The sequence below is a fragment of the Ambystoma mexicanum genome, chromosome 5q, assembly GCF_040938575.1.
Source record: "Ambystoma mexicanum isolate Mex_15411 chromosome 5q, UKY_AmexF1_1, whole genome shotgun sequence".
NCBI classification, from domain to species: domain Eukaryota; kingdom Metazoa; phylum Chordata; class Amphibia; order Caudata; family Ambystomatidae; genus Ambystoma; species Ambystoma mexicanum.
This window is the reverse complement of record NC_090933.1, coordinates 876,532,583-876,550,982: the sequence shown is the minus strand read 5'-3', so window position 1 is coordinate 876,550,982 and position 18,400 is coordinate 876,532,583. Positions and strand designations below refer to the sequence as shown.

At 41.7% G+C, this 18,400-nt stretch overlaps 2 protein-coding genes across 4 annotated transcripts in view; both read left to right on the top strand.

Annotated features, from left to right (window-relative positions):
* Nucleotides 1-12,989, top strand: part of FSBP (fibrinogen silencer binding protein) — a 130,657-nt gene extending 117,668 nt beyond the window's left edge. Inside the window, exon 2 of the mRNA XM_069621366.1 lies at nt 11,727-12,989. Within this exon, the coding sequence (XP_069477467.1) occupies nt 11,727-12,258 (532 nt within the window). The 3' untranslated portion in view covers nt 12,259-12,989. The remainder of the gene's footprint in view (nt 1-11,726) is intronic.
* Nucleotides 1-18,400, top strand: part of RAD54B (RAD54 homolog B) — a 1,336,679-nt gene that overhangs the window by 470,112 nt on the left and 848,167 nt on the right. The window lies entirely within an intron of this gene.

Here is an 18,400-nt window from a genome sequence, read left to right as displayed (position 1 = left end):
ACTTTTGATTTCTTTATGTAGGAGATATTTATGGGGCAACAATCTAATAGATGGAATTCTTTCGTCTCCAAACAAGAGTGCCACACCAATAACTCAATTTATTGGATTTTTCACTAGCCCTGATTCTGGCTCATTTCACACCAAACTATCAGCCCTCACCCCTGCGCAATAGATAAGCCAAGAATCAGGGCAGTGTGCAGAAAGAATACATATTATTTAGTAGACAAAATCAGATCGAACAAGAATGATCACTAGACATGCGACCTTACTCTGTGGCACAAACTTCATTAGTACCCGGCACGCCATAATGAAAATGAAATAAATGTACAGATTAGTGCATTTACGAGCCTTACCTAACGGTAATCCCAGAGACGTTGCTGCATGTTCCTCGCGTCGGTCCCCAGGATGCAGAAGCATCTTCCTTCAGGCCGCCATGTTCCATGGCAGCCATTTTCTTTGCTTACTATGGCTGCCAAGGAAAAGGAGCACTGACTATGTTTTTTGGGGGTTTTTTTCAGGTGAAAAACTTGACGCGTCTCGCAACTGGAAAAAAACACCATTAGTACCCCAGTCTCACGGGCCGGGGTGCTAATGGCAATAAACCCTTCACCGGGTCGGCATTACAGAGTCAGGTAAAGTGCCTGGGGCCTTGGTTAAGGCACTTGTTATGCTTGGAGCTGTAACTATGAGCCCCAGGGGCATTACCTGACACTAATGCCCCACCCCACGGCTCAGGGCTTATTGCCTAAATACAAACCAGTTGAATACTATTCACTTTTGATAATAGAATTCACAAAATATCCAAAACTCAACACGTGTGTTTTCAATCCTGCTCTCATGTAAAAACACACAGGTTGAATAAACACTTCAAATGATGGGGTCTCTCACAATAGACCTAATGTAACCAATTAAGCAGCACCCTGGGCATGACAGAACAATGTAACCTTACTATATATTTTGCATGGGGTTTACTGGGAGAGATATTGTGGATTTTGAACTTCGACAAAATCACCCTGTATCATTTAGCTATATGGAAATTAATTAAATTACTTGGCAACAAAAGGCTAGGGATCTAGTTCTGTATGCCACCCAATAACTAAACGGAATGGAGGGGGAGACATCAGGCCTCCTGGATCATCTCCTAGTAAAGGACAAGGACCTGGTCTGACTCTTAACATCAGCCCTCTGTTTGCCTCTCCTGGTTATGGATACACAGCTTCTCTCGTTTCCTGGTTTTTCTCTTCCTACTTCGGACTCGCAGGCGCAATGTTTGTTCTCCAGCAATTTTTCTCCAGTTCCCACTGAGATCATTTCAGCCAGCTCTCATATTTCCCATTGTGCATCTCCTTTTAAACCCCTAATCACACTCCGAAATATCTAAATTATCGAGTGCCAGCTTACTGGCTCATTATTCGGATTGGACATCTTTGTCCTCGGCTTTTCAATCTGATTGGTCCTGATTTTATTAGGTTCTATATCTGGGTAGTTATAACTCCACCCATCTGCATAAGAGTCACAAACTATTTTTGAATTGGTCTGATCATGCCGGATGTAACTCACCGTTTCATTTCCGCATGCGGTTGCAAGTGCGAGCAAGCAGATTTTTGTGATTTCTTCAAAATGTATAACCATTATCGCAAGATTTTACATCCAGATATATAATTTAATAAGCTACCATTTCCCAGACTCCCCACTCCTTAACTTCTTCTGGGGCGCTAGAATCACATTCTAGCTTCTAACCCTGGGTTCCCAGGTTAGTTATATCATTGGATGGGCCTTTTCATAAGCTTTTCATAATAATTTGAATAGTTTCGGTCGGTGTCACGGTTCACAAGCTAATGGCCAAAGTATGATGCTCCATATAACCACATAGGGTTGTTCTTGGCATTTGAATCTCATGGGGAAACATCTTTTGGGTTAAGCAAAGGTTTTAACTCCATGCCTAGAAATAACAGAATACATGATGCTTTTACATCCTGCATTTTTAGGTTCCATGTGATATTTTCGCCGCAAAAAATATTGCGATGCAAAAATCTCGCCATATTTTTGTGGCGAAAATAACACATGGATCCTGCGGGGAACACCCCCGCAACCCTTGCATCATTTTTTTATGTGCGGGGGGCACCCCCGCACCTAATATTTTCGCCACCAAAAATATCGCCTATGGCCGTTCCCGACGACCATATGTACGGCGATATTTTATTACCTGATACCCATTTTTATACATTGGATCTGCTTTACTTATTTATTTAATGTATCTTTAATGTGATTAGTTAATTACAAACGTTACACATTCAATAACCGGGATCGAAATTCAGTTTCGATAAGCAGGAGCTGAAAGCAGCTCCTGGATATCCAGCATTAATCAGTGATCAGGAGCTACCACTGGGGAACGAGGCGCTAGTACATAGCGTTCCACAAATTAACTTCCACATAAAATGCAAATGTCCATTTCTATCCCCTTATCAGTATAACGTTTAAAGCATGTCTCTTAATACTCATGTATAGATTGTCTCAAACACATTGTGTTAATGTCACATAAGTATGTTTGTTCTGCCTTAATTGACCTGGGGAGCCAAAAATAGTTCCTGGTAGCTGTTATCAAGCTAACCAGGCTCTTCTAGGCTACAAGCATGAGCTAAATAGCTCCCAGCACCCCTCAGTTTCGAAACCTGCAATAATCTTAAACGGATCCATATAAACTTTGATTCAATATACTGTCAAATCATTTGTAAACATCATGTATAAAATTGTCATAGTAAACATTAATAAAATTGTCATTGCTAAAATCCTATACAAATTATAAAAGAATTTGATCAATATAATAATTTAATTGCAACATTTCATTAAGTCTGTTAACTTGCTGCCAAACCTGATAAAGTGCTAAGTGCAATGCATTGTTTGCAGTGTTCAAACAGCGATGCCAAAATTCTTCACTCTTTAGATTTTCACTGATTAACAAATCTACCTAATGTACACATGTATACAGATCCCATGATCTTACATTTGTTCAATACATGCCTTGCGCTGCCCATTATTGTTACATCTCTCAGTAAATGCAAGACATCTCTTCATTTTTCTTTGTGCTGCTTACGTTAGTATTTTTCAATAGGTTAAAAATTCACCACCTTCATTTCGGTTTGCCCCCGAATTACTTCTGTTAATGGAGTTTCCTACTTAAAATGTTCATTGTTTCCAAGCTGCAGAATACACACATTTCCATGGTAGCTCTCTGCGTTAGCAAAGGTGCGTTTTCATGCATCAGGCTTTGTCATTTGCGCACACAGGACCCATTTAATTACATGTTTCCCTTTTCTGAAACATTCAGAATTACATGCTGGCCTTGTCTCTGCCAATGGTGTGTTTTTCATATTTCTGCACCATATGGCCATCATTCAGCCAGAGGCAGTTCATTAGGATATCGGGAGCTGAAAGTATACCCCACACATGTGCTTTTTAATTTTAAAAAAGTGAATTCTTAAAAGGCTGTATTGCACTGGCCCATAGTCTGTCATTGTAGTATAACATACTTTATTACTTTTGACGCAATCAATCAATTCTTGGAATTTACACTTAGCAGTAAAATATAATGACTGAAGGAGAGGCAAGATAAAAAGATTGCAGTTCCTCTAAAAAACCAACATAATTGCACTGCAGCGCTTTGGCTGTAGTGTAGGGTGATCAGGACAAAAACCAGGACAGAGGATGAACTTAAATGTAGGCGTACACTGTCACTTTGGGAATTGGGTTAGTGGTGGGGTGGAGGGGACACGAATTCCAGAGAATGCTCTAGATATAAACTTTAAGCATACTAAACATTTGATTTTGCTAGACCTAGCTGTGTATCCATGTTGCAAGTGGCCTATGTGGCACAATCCATTAACGCCTATCGATCTTAATGGAAAGGTTTGTGGTTGGAGGTAATTGGGTGTTAAAGCAACGCTGTCAAATATCCTAAATGTAATAACGTGTAGGTCGTTTATAGCTTAGGTGTTCATTTGTTTATCAGCTATTGATTGAACTGTGAAGATTTATGGTTGCGCTCTGCACTTGTCGCTGGGATATTGCAAGTGGTCCTCCACCCCCCTGCTCAAAACCGAAGCAGGGTTTTTAAATGAAAGTGACACTTGGGCCAAGGTGGCAGACTGCTCTATTCTGTGACAGTCCCGGGAAAAACCGCGACATATGTTAACTCCAATTTTTTTTTAATTTTATTAAATACAGCTGAGTAAACTCAACTTTTTCAAAATACATTTTTACATTACATCATTAAAAAATCAACAAATACACTTAGACAATAACACTTTCATTTGAAGTAGTAATAAAAATGAATTATAATAAAACAATGAGAGAAGGATACCAGAGGGAAAACGCTACAAAAGCATTATTTGGCATAACCTACAAACAACTGCCTAAAGTAACATTACAATTGATGTGGAAACCTGCAGGTCTAAACTCAAATAATGCATTAATTAAGGATTAGCAATGCCCTCTTATCGTGTCGCGTTTATCTGTGATATTACAACATAAACAAGTTTTAGCTTTGCAGTTTCTACTCAAGCTCCATATCGTTAACTATACCCAAATTCAGTGCATTAAAAAAATTGAATGTAGCTATCCTTATGCTCATGATTTTAGTCTCTAGTATGGCTGGCCATCGATTTTCAGAAGACATTAGGCATAAGTACAATAAATGACAACTAAATGATCTTAGTCTCAGCTCTGTAAGAGCCGGACAATCTACAATAAGATGTTTTATTGTCTCTTTAGCAACAGTATCCAAGCAGAGTCTACAATGGATCTCAATTGGATCAATATGTTTTCTTCTGGCCAGAATTTCACGCGTTGGATACAAATTAAGGGGAAAGCGTAAGATCACCGATCTCAATAATGGAGATGGGGCTTTTCGCAAATATGCTTCCATCACATTAAGCCCTTTTTGTTCAAATCCAAAGGACTTCAGATCTAAATGTCTTGCATACAAAGATTTTGTCTATCCAATCTGCTCTGTAGATTTTGTCTTTTGCACGATTCGGATTTTTCACTAAAGTGTCAACTGATACATCAGCCCTTGCCATTAATTTAAATATGCAAGCTGACCACTTACGTACAAAGACATCAGATGAAGAGAGCATGTAGTCAGCCAGGCGTGCCAATAAGGTGTCATTACTGTGATATACTAGACATTTTCGAAAGAGGGCACACAGGCGCCATTCATACACTGATAACAATGAGGTCAAACCCAACTCATGCCCTAGCCACGGACCAGGTATACATGTCGGAATTCGGAGGACAGACCTCCAATATTTTGTCTCTAATTTGTTCAACAGCGCCGCTGGAATAATGTTTTTGGTCTCCAACCCATATAAGATGGTAGGTATCACCTTCTGTCGCCAGTATGTTACTGCAGGATCAATGGAAAATTTACCATATTTGAATAAAATAAGCTGTGTCTGTGAGATGGCAAAGTCAAGCTTATTGTCAAGCTTATTGTTAGCCTGTTTTAAATGTGATCAATATTTACATTTTTGATTTTCCAATCCATTTTCAATCTGTGGTTAGGTTTTGGGGCATACATCACAACTTGGGTTTTTGTTAAGTTAATGATCAATTCTCATCCAGATAAGCACTCAAGGTTGATAAAAGAGTTTGCAAGCTAACCGGCGTTTTTGAGGTGAGGACCAGGTCATCCGCATACCATAAAGCCAGAACCACCAAACCCTTAAGCTTGGAGGAGTCCGAACATATTTTGGAAAAGGCAAACATTACATCATGGATGAAAAATTAGAGGGCGGAAGCAAGTACACATCCTTGCTTCAGCCCTCTATAGGTTGCTATGGCAGCAGACAACGACCCTACCAATGATAGCCTGACCTTTATGGTGGTGTTTGAGTGCAAGGCATAGATGATACCACACATGGTGGCTGAACACCTTGCATTAATCAATTTTGACATCAGTTTACCTCTCGACACTGAATCGAAAGCTGAATGCAGGTCCATAAATGCAAATAACAAGGGATGTTTAAATGATTGGCCGTGGTCCTTGAGAGCAACCAGGGTAAGAAGATTAACTGCTGTCCCAAGACCCGCCACAAAGCCAGTCTGGTTTGGATCACGTTGCTCACATGTTTGTCCACAAGCTGAAATCTCTCAGGACTAATCTTGAGAATATTTTGCCAGGTGCATCCAGCAAGGCGATTGGGCGATACCTGGTGGGAAGTCCCCGATCACCTTTTTTTAAAATTTGCACAATCAAGGATGTTCACCAAGAGTCGGGTAGTTGTCTAGACAATAAGATCTGCTTGAAGACGATATTTAAAATGCAAGCCCAATTTTTAGAATTTGCCTTGAACATAAAGTTTGACAGTTGGGTCCAGCCATACGAGAAGCTGATGATTTCGGAATGAGGTCCTCAATAATATCTTCAGAACACTCTACTCACCAGCCTGTCAAAGATTGACTTTCATATTTATGTTCAATAAAGCTTGGATCCGCATATAACTGAGCAAAGTGAGCCAACCATTGGGCTTCAGAAACCCCATTCAGTTGAATACTAGCTTGTGATTGTTGTGAGCTAGACCCCAACAGGGTCCATACTTGCGACGAGTTTCTATTCTTAATTACAGACATGAAGGCCTCACTGTCAAGTTGGAACAATAAAGCTTTTCTGGCACGTGACCAGTTCCTATTTTTGCACTTGATTGCTTTGCAAGCTTGAGTACGTTCACTTAGAGGAAGTTTCAAGCTCTCAGTGCTTTTTTATAGGCTGTTTTCATTTGTTGGGTAAAAAAATCAAACCTATGAATGTGGCCGGTTTGAGAATTGGGTTTGTCTATGTAGACGTTTAGGAAGCATGATAGCACATCTACATATGAAGCGTAGTTATGCTCCATCTGATTATCAAGAATAGCCTTATTTAACACAAGAAGCGAATTTGTGGACCATCTAAAGCGAGTCTTGGCATTATTAATGATCAATTTTTGAGTGTACCGCTGTTGTGTGTTAACTGACGGCTCCTGATCCCATTGCCAATGTAAGGAGAGAATATTGTGATCACTGGCGATTTGTGGGATGATTTCAAACCCAAGTGCACTTTGAAAGAGAGAGCTAGAGAGATAGATATAATCTATGATAGAGTTAGACAAGCCTCTTTGCCAAGTGTAATGGGCAAGAATATCTCCCACAAGGGCACCATTTGTCATATGAAAATTACGATCTTTAACAAAATTGTGCCACCTCTCCGTATCTCGGGTGCGAGTGAATTTACCACCCCCCAGACAATCCAAATTCAGGTCGCCTGCCATAATGATGCCCAGAATATTTGGGGCCTGCCACGCTAATTCTATAACAGCAGATAGGTCTTTAAAGAAGTTGTTATCTGATATGCCCATGGGGTTGCGGCTACAAAATCAGAAGCTCTTGAAACCTTTACCATTTGAATAAAGTTGTTTGGAGAGGCCCAATTGGTGATCCTTAGGCCTCTACTAATTTTGACCAACACCATTAGGCCTGAAGTTGCTCTCCCTTTTTGAGCGCCCATAGCTGGTACGAACAAGAGCTCATGGTCATCCCAGACTGGAGCCACAAGCATCCACGTCTCTTGTAGAACCACTATGTCTAAACCACAATTGGTTTAAAAGGTGATTTGAACCCCATTGCAGATGGGTGTGCCCTCTTGTATTCCAACTGGCTAATGAAAACTTTTTTGATGATACTTCGCTTAGTTGTTATGCCTGGTTAATAGGATCGTGCTCTCGATTCTGAGGCACAAAGGGACCACAATATGAACAAGTACAAATTGGGCTGCACTGAGGTTTACACTGAACAGTGTCCTTATTCCCAGTTAAAATGTTTTTTTCTTGGGCTAAACATTCTGGGTCTTGAGCAACCAAAAAACCCATTTTAAATAACTTCATCTTGGCTTTCCAGATCATATTTAGGACCAAGCCCGATTTGATCCATAGCCGTATGATGGAGAGATTTTGATTGCACACAAACTCCACCTGATCGATGTCCCCAGAAGAAATATCCTCCAAACTGACTACGTCCCCAAATATATTCAAAACACTTGAACGGCAAAGGTCATATTTATCAAAGGGTGCATCACAACACTTTATGATAAGAAAGTGACAGTTGTTAAAAGAGTTCTTATTTAAGCATTCAGAATGGTTTAATTTCGCTAGGGGTTTGTTGATCATGTCTCGATTAGGGGCTAAGGAAGTGTCCTGAGTGCCATTAGAGCAAGACACCTTAGGCAGTCTCACACATTCATTGAGTTGTGAATGAGAGGGGAGATGGTTTACAACAACAACATCCACCATGCATTGGTTAGTGCTCTGCGATGGCAAGATAATCTCTTTTGTTGCCAATTTGTTTATCGAGGCTTGCATGGCACGTTGAGTTAAATATGCATCCACCGCTGCTTTGATGGACATGGTGTGTTCTCTTAAGTTTCTGTCTTCTGCCGCTTCGATAGATTTATTGGACTTAGTTGGTACTTCCTGAACTTAATTGACAGTCTTGAGTGTTTAGTGTGTCTCATAGGAAGGGGCGATTGATCCATTGTGGAATCAAGTAAATCCACGAAGTCTGACAGGGGAGCATAATTATTAGATTGAACACTGTGTTCAATCTCCCTGATTTGTAGGCTCCCTTGCTAGCAAAGGGGTTACGACAGAGCTTTTCTGGCAAATTGGCTTGGTGTCTAGCACTGTGACTGGGTGCACTGTGAGTATAGACATTGCTGTGCCATTGTGTGGCTGTGTGACACGATTGGTTGATACAGTGGGTGCCATTTTGCGTGAGGCCACTTTGGAAGTTGGACAAGTGCGTTTGATATGCGTTTTCATACTCTGGATGCTAGACGCAGATACACGGGACTCGGCCCGTGAGGTGGGCCGTTGTTTTTTGGGGCCCTCATCTATGCGAACCCAAGAGTCATTAAGAATTACCACATCAGATTGAGGTTCAGATTGAGGTTCAATCAGGCATATGATATACTTAAAGGTAGGCAAAACCGAGACAGATGCATTAATATCAGGCTGTGGGCCAATCAGAGTCGACAGTCCAGACAGTCCCTCAATTAAATTCGTGTTAAGATGATTTTTTTGAATGTACAAGCCATGTGAAACAGTTGCGATCCAATCTAGTATTTGTTGGGTTTGTTTATTTTGGACTGATATCTTTGAATCCAATGTTTCAAATAGTTTAAATAAACTGGCCACAGTGGTATTTACCGCTGCCAATGTGATTTCAATTACAGCCAGATTTTCTGAGGGACTATCTGCATTGTCAGTAGGTAATTTGCGTTGCGGTTGGAGGAAAGAAACTGCAATGGATCTATTAGAGCGTATGGAAGAGTCCATTGAGCCTGGGCCATTATAATTCGATAAATTCGGGTTAGAGGAGCCATTAGACCCGTCAGCACTCGCAAGAATCTAAATATCCGCTGACATAGGGACAGGTTCAATTCCTTAATTTACTGGCAACCTGTGATTTGTAGGACTACTGCTTTTCTCTTTGTTTGGCGTAGTAGCAATTGTTAGAATAGTAACATCAGATTTGTCAGAAGTGATAAATCTATAGGTAGGCCGCTGCTTAAACGGTCCAACACTGCTGCCTGAGTTGTCACTGCTGCCTGAATTCGTTGTCCACCTGAAGGTGCATTAAGGGGACCTTCCTCCACCATGAACTCTTTTCTTTTTGCACAAAATGTGCGAATGTCCCTGTTTGATAAGGGGGGGGTCTGAGAACTGGGGTCAACGTAATGGATTTCCTTGCAGTTCTAACAATAGATTTTTGTTTGCTGCACAAGGTTTTTGGTGAGTTTAACAACAAGTCTGACACATCAGGCATATTCGATTTTAGTGTGTACTGACAAAATGACATGAATCCACAGGGCCAAACCTCATTCAAAATACAGACTCGGCACTAGGAAAATATATAATATGGAAACTAAATCAAATGATTCAGATTGCTCACCCAGTTGATGCTCAAAGCTGGGAAAGCTGCTAACAAAATAAATTTAAAAAACAAGGATAAACAGAGCACTAAGCACCAGTCCACGGCACCGCGCTGAAGCGGGCACGTTCTCAATATATAACACGTGTTCTCAAAAAGGCGTGGCCTTGAATGCACAAACCTAAAGAAAACAAAATTACAGCACGTAAGTATTGATGTTAAAAAAAGATAAGCAAGCTAATAATCAAACTCCGTATCCACCTTCTAGTTTTGTGAGTTCAACTCACAGCAAAGTTAAAAATGAAAAATCCAAAACAGGAATCCAGGAAACAGTCAAAGCCACTGCAGCTTTTTCCAAGCGCCGGCAAGAAAATAAGCTATGTTCACACCGGTCACTGAGTATGCAGAAATAAGTGGCCACCATGAAGAATGACAGCGGGGAGGGCTTGCCGTATTGTTTTCGGGACAGCCAGAGATTTTTATCTCCAAGATTACTTTTTGTCCTCTCCTCACCCCGCTGTACACGCAGAACACTTACCATTAATTCACTTTCGCCTCGCGTTCGCGAAGGGTAGGCTTTTTAAAGTCCCACGAGTCCTTGCAGGATCAGCTGTTTAAAGGGGACGTGTATTCCTAAGTTTAAAGCAAACAAATTGGGGCCGCAGAACACTTCCAATTCACTTTGCTTCAATTCAGTTAGTATTGCATGATCTGGGGTGGGGATTTTAGATGTTGGAATAGTTCTTGGAGCCATGTGCTCAAGCAGGGCGCACGAGGCTGGTGCACGAATCAAAGAATCTGTTGGGGGGAAATCTATAGCGTTTCAGGTGGTGAAAACACTGCTTCCGATATGCGGGTGTGGAGTGCTCAGTAGCTCCACGTTGTGCCCCTCTTGAAATACAACTGTATAGCGTATATACCATCTCCTGGATGAACTGTTCAATACCTGCCTCTTAATCTTTGACAATTTGTCTTGCACAGACCCCATGTTTTAGTCAGTAGTTGAGATGTTTCTGCTATTTAATGTTACTACTAACTCGTGCCTTTTGCTCGGACCTTATTTTGCTTCGAAGAATAATATAAACATTTAATAACTGATGCTAAAACATCATTTTTACCATTAGCATTGAAAATGTTTACAATCCATATCACTCAACTGTCAAGCTCGAAACCTACTTTAGTTTTGGAAATGACAGCTTTCTTGGGGATGTGATCCTTTTTTTTTCTTTTCTTCATAATATACATGTATTCCGTGTTATGTTCTTTGATTCAATAACTCTAGCACAGTATGGTAAACCCTTGTACTGTTGAGCAAATTATACATGCATATGGCGCGTCATGTCCGAATAACACCGAAGTCCCTACACCACTGCTTCAATGCTATTGTATGGTGGAAGATTGCAGCCATTAATCATTATGTCTAGATACCTTCATACAAGCCATCTCAAAGGAACACAAATTGGTAGTTGACTGCTGACTTGGCATTTTAGAATTAGTGATTGGTTAATTTCCATAGAGGGAAACCTGTATTTGTAATATTGTGGTTTACAATTATTTCATTATTATTCCATCAAGTAAATTGTCTTCGGTTTTTTGTTGCCATTCTATTTAAGAGTCTTTTAAAGAGCAATTTGCATTCTTATGGTTTATTTAGTGTGCCCTTTGGTGTATTTTTATTTAAGAACATTTTCAGGATTCTTGTCGCTTTAAACATTGGCTTAAGATTTTTTGCCACTTGTATAATGGTGTGTTCATTTACGTTTTAGTGCACTCTCGAAAGGGGATTCGGATGCTGGCACCAGCTCACAACAGGATGCTTTGGATCACGAAGCAGCAGTTTTCGCTGCCTCTATGGAACAAGAGGGGGAGGAAGATATCAAACCTCCATCCTCATTGACCTTTGAGTCGCTACCTCCTGATGAGTTGCAGGACACAGAGGAACAAGACTTAATGCATGAACTTGGAAGGTCTCCATCCCCATCTCCGTCCTCTGTTGACATGAGAATTTCATTGTCTCCTTCTCCTATCCCAATGCGTGCCAACTTTTTCCGGCACCAAACTGGTGAACATTTCCGGCAGATTTGTGGGTGCGATCCCCAGGCTTTGCAAATGCTGAGAGAGGAGCATCACGCTACCATAAATAATCAGAGAAAAATGGGTCTTTATATCCAGGAAAAGCGGTACGGTTTAAAAAGACGTCAACGGCTGGAAGAGGAGCTGTTAAAAGCAAAAATTAAGGTGGAGATGCTGAGGGCACTGCGGCTACAGCAAGATCTACCAGAGTACAACAGTTTCTAAACGTGCTTTATTTTGCTTCTAAAAACAAAGCTGCTTTTCCATGGAACACTTTTCTAATGTGATTGCTCTGTCCTAACACATGGACTACTTATGCACACTTAATTGAATAAAGATCCATACTTTGCAAACATGAAAGAAGTTTTCCATATGCTTTACCTTAACCAGGCACAGTGTATATGTGCAATCTTGTTTCATTTTTTCCTAGAAGCAGCATTTTTGAGGAAAACAATGAGAAGCACCGGAGGTGCGGAGTTCGTTCTTTAAGAACCTCAACAAAACAGAGTTTGGATTAGCCAGCTGTTGATCAATGTTATGCAAATGCTTTGCTTCATTCTGGCCCTGACAATCTGTTTGGTGGTTCTCATGATTTAATTTATTGTGTTAAGACATTTGCATATTTAATTAGTATAGACACTTACATGTCAAGCTAATGTGTATTTCAGGGAAGTTTCTACCCAGTCTAAAGGTAAATATTTTTAATTTATAGCTGGCATATTTTTTATATTCACTTTATATTTTGCAGTTCAGCATAAAAGTTTGGGTATTTAAAGAACAATACTGTGTGCGTCTGACTTTGTCTTTTGAAATGTCTGAGACCATGCCTCCCTGCTCACAGATAATAATATAAAAGGCATTAGCTGGTGGTTAGACTTTAAAAGTGATTTTAAAATGGGTATCCTGCTCCTCATTCAAGAATCCTGAAAATAATAAAGTGACTTTGCTTTTTTTAATTATGTTTTATTGTTTTGTTATACACCATTTGAATATTATAAAATTCATGATCTTGCAATAAGATATAATACATCACATTTCTCACTCTAACAATTAAAATTAACAATTTACGATTCTTCATCGTATCGAATTTCATGTTAAACCTATGTATTCCATATATTTAACAGTATCAAAATCCAACGAGAAGTAATCCCTGCTAAAAATTAATGCCCAAGCTTTAGCCTCTGAATAGTCTCTAAAATGAATAAAATGCTTTTTCAAGAACAGATTTCTCATGATATAATTAAATGTCTCAGGGTCTCGGTTTCTTTACCACAAAACATGCTTTGGAAGATTCCCCCAGTTTCAATCTTGAGACCATGACTTCTCGAGTGCTCCACGGATTGAGATGCAATCTTAAATATCTTCAGCGTTTTCCAGACGGGGTTCATCCTCCACAGATCAACGAAGGACAACATCCGCAGGGCTCTAGATCTAATAGAAGTCACTGCCCAGGGCTCCCAGCAATTGGCCCTGATCGCCCTGGACGCAACTAAAGCCTTCGATAAAATAGACTGGCCTTACCTCTCTTTCGCCTTAACGGCCTTTGGCTTTGGACCAACGTTCATGCGGATGGCCCTGGCGAAATACCAGACCCAGAGTACCCGGCTGAGAGTCAACGGCCGCATGTCGGATCCGATCTCCCTCACATGCGGCACGCGACAGGGATGTCCGCTATCTCCCCTGCTCTTCGCGTTGGCCATGGAGCCGTTGGCCCAGCGAGTTCGCCAGAACCCCCTCATCTCTGGCCCGAAGATCAGCGCTACCCAACACAAGATTGCCCTCTATGCGGACGATGTGCTGCTGACCATCACAAACATTAAAGATTCTAGCAGAGATCCAGACTTTTGGGGACGTTTCGGGTTTCGCTATCAACTTCCACAAGTCAGTTGGCCTCGGCGTGGGACTGTCCTCAGGTGAGATAGAAGACTTGCAGAATCTTAGCCCGCTCCAATGGAATACTCAGGTGATCCCTTATCTGGGTGTCCAGATCCCCGCTGACCCTGCGAAGATCTACCAGGCCAACTTTCCCCCACTCTTTGGGGAACTAGAGAAGGACCTAGCCCGTTGGCAGACACAGGAAATCTCGCTTCTGGGGCGCATTACGGCAAGCAAAATGAACCTTCTCCCCCGATTCCTCTACTTATGCGCTGCCCTTCCAACCACAATCCCCCTTCCCCCTCTGCAGCGGCTCCAGAGGAAAATCGTTGGCTTTATATGGAAAGGCAAGAAAGCCCGGATTCCCCGGAGAACAATGATGTCCAGTACGAAACTGGGAGGGCTGGGAGTCCCGGACCTCCGGAAATATCACATTGCAGCACAATTGACCCAATTTCAAGCTTGGGACCTGGCCTCCAATCGCCCGAAATGGGTGGAAATTGAACAATCTCGCCTTCCTTTTCCCCTCTGCTTCCTCCCGTTCATTCCCACTATTCTTAGACGCAACTGGCCAGGGATACTGACTGCCACTAAGCAGACCTTAAAAGCATGGGAATGGGCCCACAGGCGTGGAGGCATCCCTGGATCCCTTAGCGCAGCCTCCCCGATTTTTCTTAACCCCGTCTTCTCCCCGGGAGCTCGCCCGCAAAACTTCAGGAATTTGGTGGCGGGAGGCCTCGAAACCTTGGGACAGCTCTTTGAGAACGATGCTCCTCTCACCTTTGAACGATGCAAATCAATTTTCCAGCTTAGAACTTATGATTAAGGACCTGCCAGCCCGGGGTAAAATCTCAGCCCTATACAAACTCTTGCAGGATGACCCCGTACTCTTCAGGCCCTCCCATATGGCCCAATGGGAATCGACCTGGGTCGAGCGATCGAAGACCACACATGGATAGACGTTTGGACGAGAATACGTACGACATCCCGATGCATTACCAATCGGGATTGCGCTCATAAACTCTTGTTGCGCTGGTATTACCCCCCCTTACGCCTCCATCATTTCCAGCGAACCCTGGACCCCCAATGCTGGCGCCAGTGTGGCCCTATAGGTTCCTACTTACACATGTGGTGGACTTGCCCCAGAGTGAAAGAATTCTGGACTCAATGTCTGGCCATTATCCGAGAGATGACCCAGATGGAGATCCCCCTGATGCCTGAACAGGTCCTCTTGGGGATTCCACTTCCGGACTCGTATCCGAGAACAGGGAGAAGAGCGGCACTGATCTCCCACCTGTTACTGGCTGCCAAAATCACAGTGGCTCGCACTTGGAAGTCTGTAGAAGGCCCCCTGATAAGTCTCTGGTGGCTTAAACTATGGGATATCTTAATAGCCGAAAAAGTCACGGCAGCCAAAGCGGGTCTGCTTCAACGATTCGCTGACATGTGGGCCCCAGTTTTGGACCATGACCGGAATTACCCGGCCCTGACTTTTAAACCCCGCCTGATCGCCCGGACCCTCTCCCCGTCGGACGGGGGCTCCCAACTCGCTCAGGCCGAATGAGACTTCCTCTGCTGCTGACGCAGGATCCTGTGGGGGTGGGGAGGGAAGGGGATTTGAATCTATTTTGTTTGATTTGCCTGTGGGACTTACATGCAATTATTGTCTTGTTTCCTCTGTGCTGTGTTATAAATAAACAAATAAAAATAAAAATCTTCAGCGTTTTTTATTATAGCACAGGAATCAACACAAGTACTTTGGGAGGCAGTAAAACGCTCTCAATTCAAATTCATGGTTTATAAAAATCTTGTATCTATGACACTCACCAATCTTAAATCACCAATCAAATTTCCATAACATCCTTTTTGCATTGTCTGGTCTCAACAGTAAGGTTTCCACGCTAGTACTTAGCTCCTTTAACCAGGCCAGGCAGCCTTCCTCCATTCAGTCAGCGCACTAAAATGGGCATTCTTTAATAGTGTGCGCAAGGCTAAAAGGATAGTTATCCTGGTCTAATGTTATTTTCCTTAAAATACTTAGAAATGTCCACTTTAAAATTGTGGATAAAGAACGAAGACCCAGCTCATAACGTAGAATCTGAATTGGTGTTCTTGTAGGTACCCCTAAGGCCCTTTTGCAGAATAGCCCTTCCCATTTTTTCCAATCTATTTTCTCCAAAAATAGAATGGCTTCCACTCCGTTTGATGGGGTCAGGACCACTTTTTGTTTGTAGAAGGTCACCAGCGGTTTGTAAGAGAACCTGCCATAATTTTTATGCAAGATAAGCCCCTTGGGAGGCTGCTGTTACTATCTTTGTTCTTAGAACATTGCAGTATTGAGTTTCGACCAGAGTATCATTACTAAGATCCCCAAATATCTGTATTCTGAGACCTGTTGTAAGGGGAGGTTATATATTCTCATCGAAGGGATTGCTACTTCTTCCCGTGACACGGTTTAAACATCAACACATTAAATTGTTTTTGTGTTTATCCTAAAATCGTTGTCAAGGCAAAACTCCTCTAATTTTGCCAGTTGCCTTTGTAGGCTCACCAGGGTTTGGTCTAAGAGGCCCAAATCATTGCGTATAAAATCCATTGGATCAGAACCAGCCCAAGTCTAGGAGGAAATGCATGTCCCTTTGACAAATACGCCCCAATATCGGCAATGTAGAGATTAAACAGAGCGAAGGCCAAGATACAGCCCTTTTTTAGACCCTTTGATGTTGCAATCGGTCTTGAAAGTTGTCCCTGGTAATTTAATCGAGCCTGAGTAAATTTCCCATATGCAAGTCCTTTATAATCTCAAATGGGATGAGCATCCCCACGTCTCCAGTTTGGCCCAAAGTCTAACTTGGTCAACCGAGTCAAAAGGCAAGATTAAAATCTATAAAGGCCAGAAAGACTGGCTGATCCGAGCAAAAAACGTTTTCTTTGAAGCCAAAGTAGACAAGTTTACTGAGGTGCCCAAACCCGGGATGAATCCTGACTGCAAACGGTCCTCCACGTTCATTTTGTTTACCCAGTTTAATAATTGCCTTAACACCAGTTCCGCAAAACATTTTCCTGAGACATCGAGCAAGGCAACAGGCCGATAATTTTCAAGGTTGGACCGAATTTCCTTCTTACAGTTGGGTACAGTTATGGATTTTTACCATGAATTCTGAACTCTCTGAATTTTTAGAATGGACGTAAACATAGTCAACAGTACTTTGCCCATTCTTATTTGGGGTGCGGGGCTTTCAATATGTTTGAAAGCCCATCTGGGCCCGGGGCTCTAGATTTGCTTGACTTAAGAATGATCCATTTGATATCCTCACGATAAAAAATCAAATCCCATTGGCCACTCAAAAGGGTTTCACCAATCTGCACCTTGTCAAACGCGCCCCCTTTTCTCCTTCCCAGACCAAGTTGAATGTCGTGGAATGTCTCCCGGGAGCATACCATTAACAATCAAAAAGCCTTTGTTCGTCATTAACTCCATCCACACCTTTATTCTAATCTGGTTTTTACCACTGGACTCAGTAAAACACAATATATTCAAGTCACCCATAATAATTTGTGAGTCCAGTGCACAAACATAGAGCATGGCCGTTTCACTTGATATAAATGTTTGTGGTTATCGCTCTTGGATTCCAATACAAATTCAGAAATCCCACCGCACCACCTCCCTTAACACTCCCAGCAGACCACGATAATTTGCTCAATTGGACAAACATGTTTGGGATATCACCAGGGGATCATACCATTTCTACACGCAATAATAAGGCCCTCAGTTGGTCTGACAGATTTTCCCCTGCTGGCATCAACCTGGAGCAGTGAATATTCAGTGCAGAGGTGGAGGTAGTTGGTTCAGATAGAGTAAGATATCATTTGCCTAAGTGGAGAATTTAATAAAGTTCTTTTATAACGATACCTTTTAATGTTATCATTAACTGTAGTGCTTTGACTTTGACGAAGGGGTTCTAAAGCTAAAATAAAAAGAAGTGGGACAATGGGCAGCCTTGTCTGGTTCCACGTGAAATGGGAAACGATTTAAAGAAAGCATTATTGATGCATATTCTAGTGGATGGTGCAGAATAAAAAAGTGTGAGGACTTTGGAAAAAGTAGGACTAAACACATGCCATAATAAAGATTCGAACAAAAAGGGCCACACAACTCTGTCAAATGCTTTCGCTGCATCTAGTGTGAGAAGAATGAGGGGATTAAGAGAGCTTTGTGCATGTGAGAAGACATTAAAAAGCAGTCTAGTATTGGAGGAAGCTTATCTTCCTTTGATGAATCCAGTCTGATTGATATTAACCAATTTTGGCATAACACTATCTTATCAATTAGCAATTACCTTTGCCAATAGGTTTTAATCGGAATTAATTGGGGAGATGGGACAATCATTTTCAACATATGAAGGGTCTTTGTTGGGCTTGGGCAAATAAATCAATGGTGATTAAAAAGTGGTTAAAAAGTTTGAGAAGTTTAGGAGAGAGTAGTATGGAA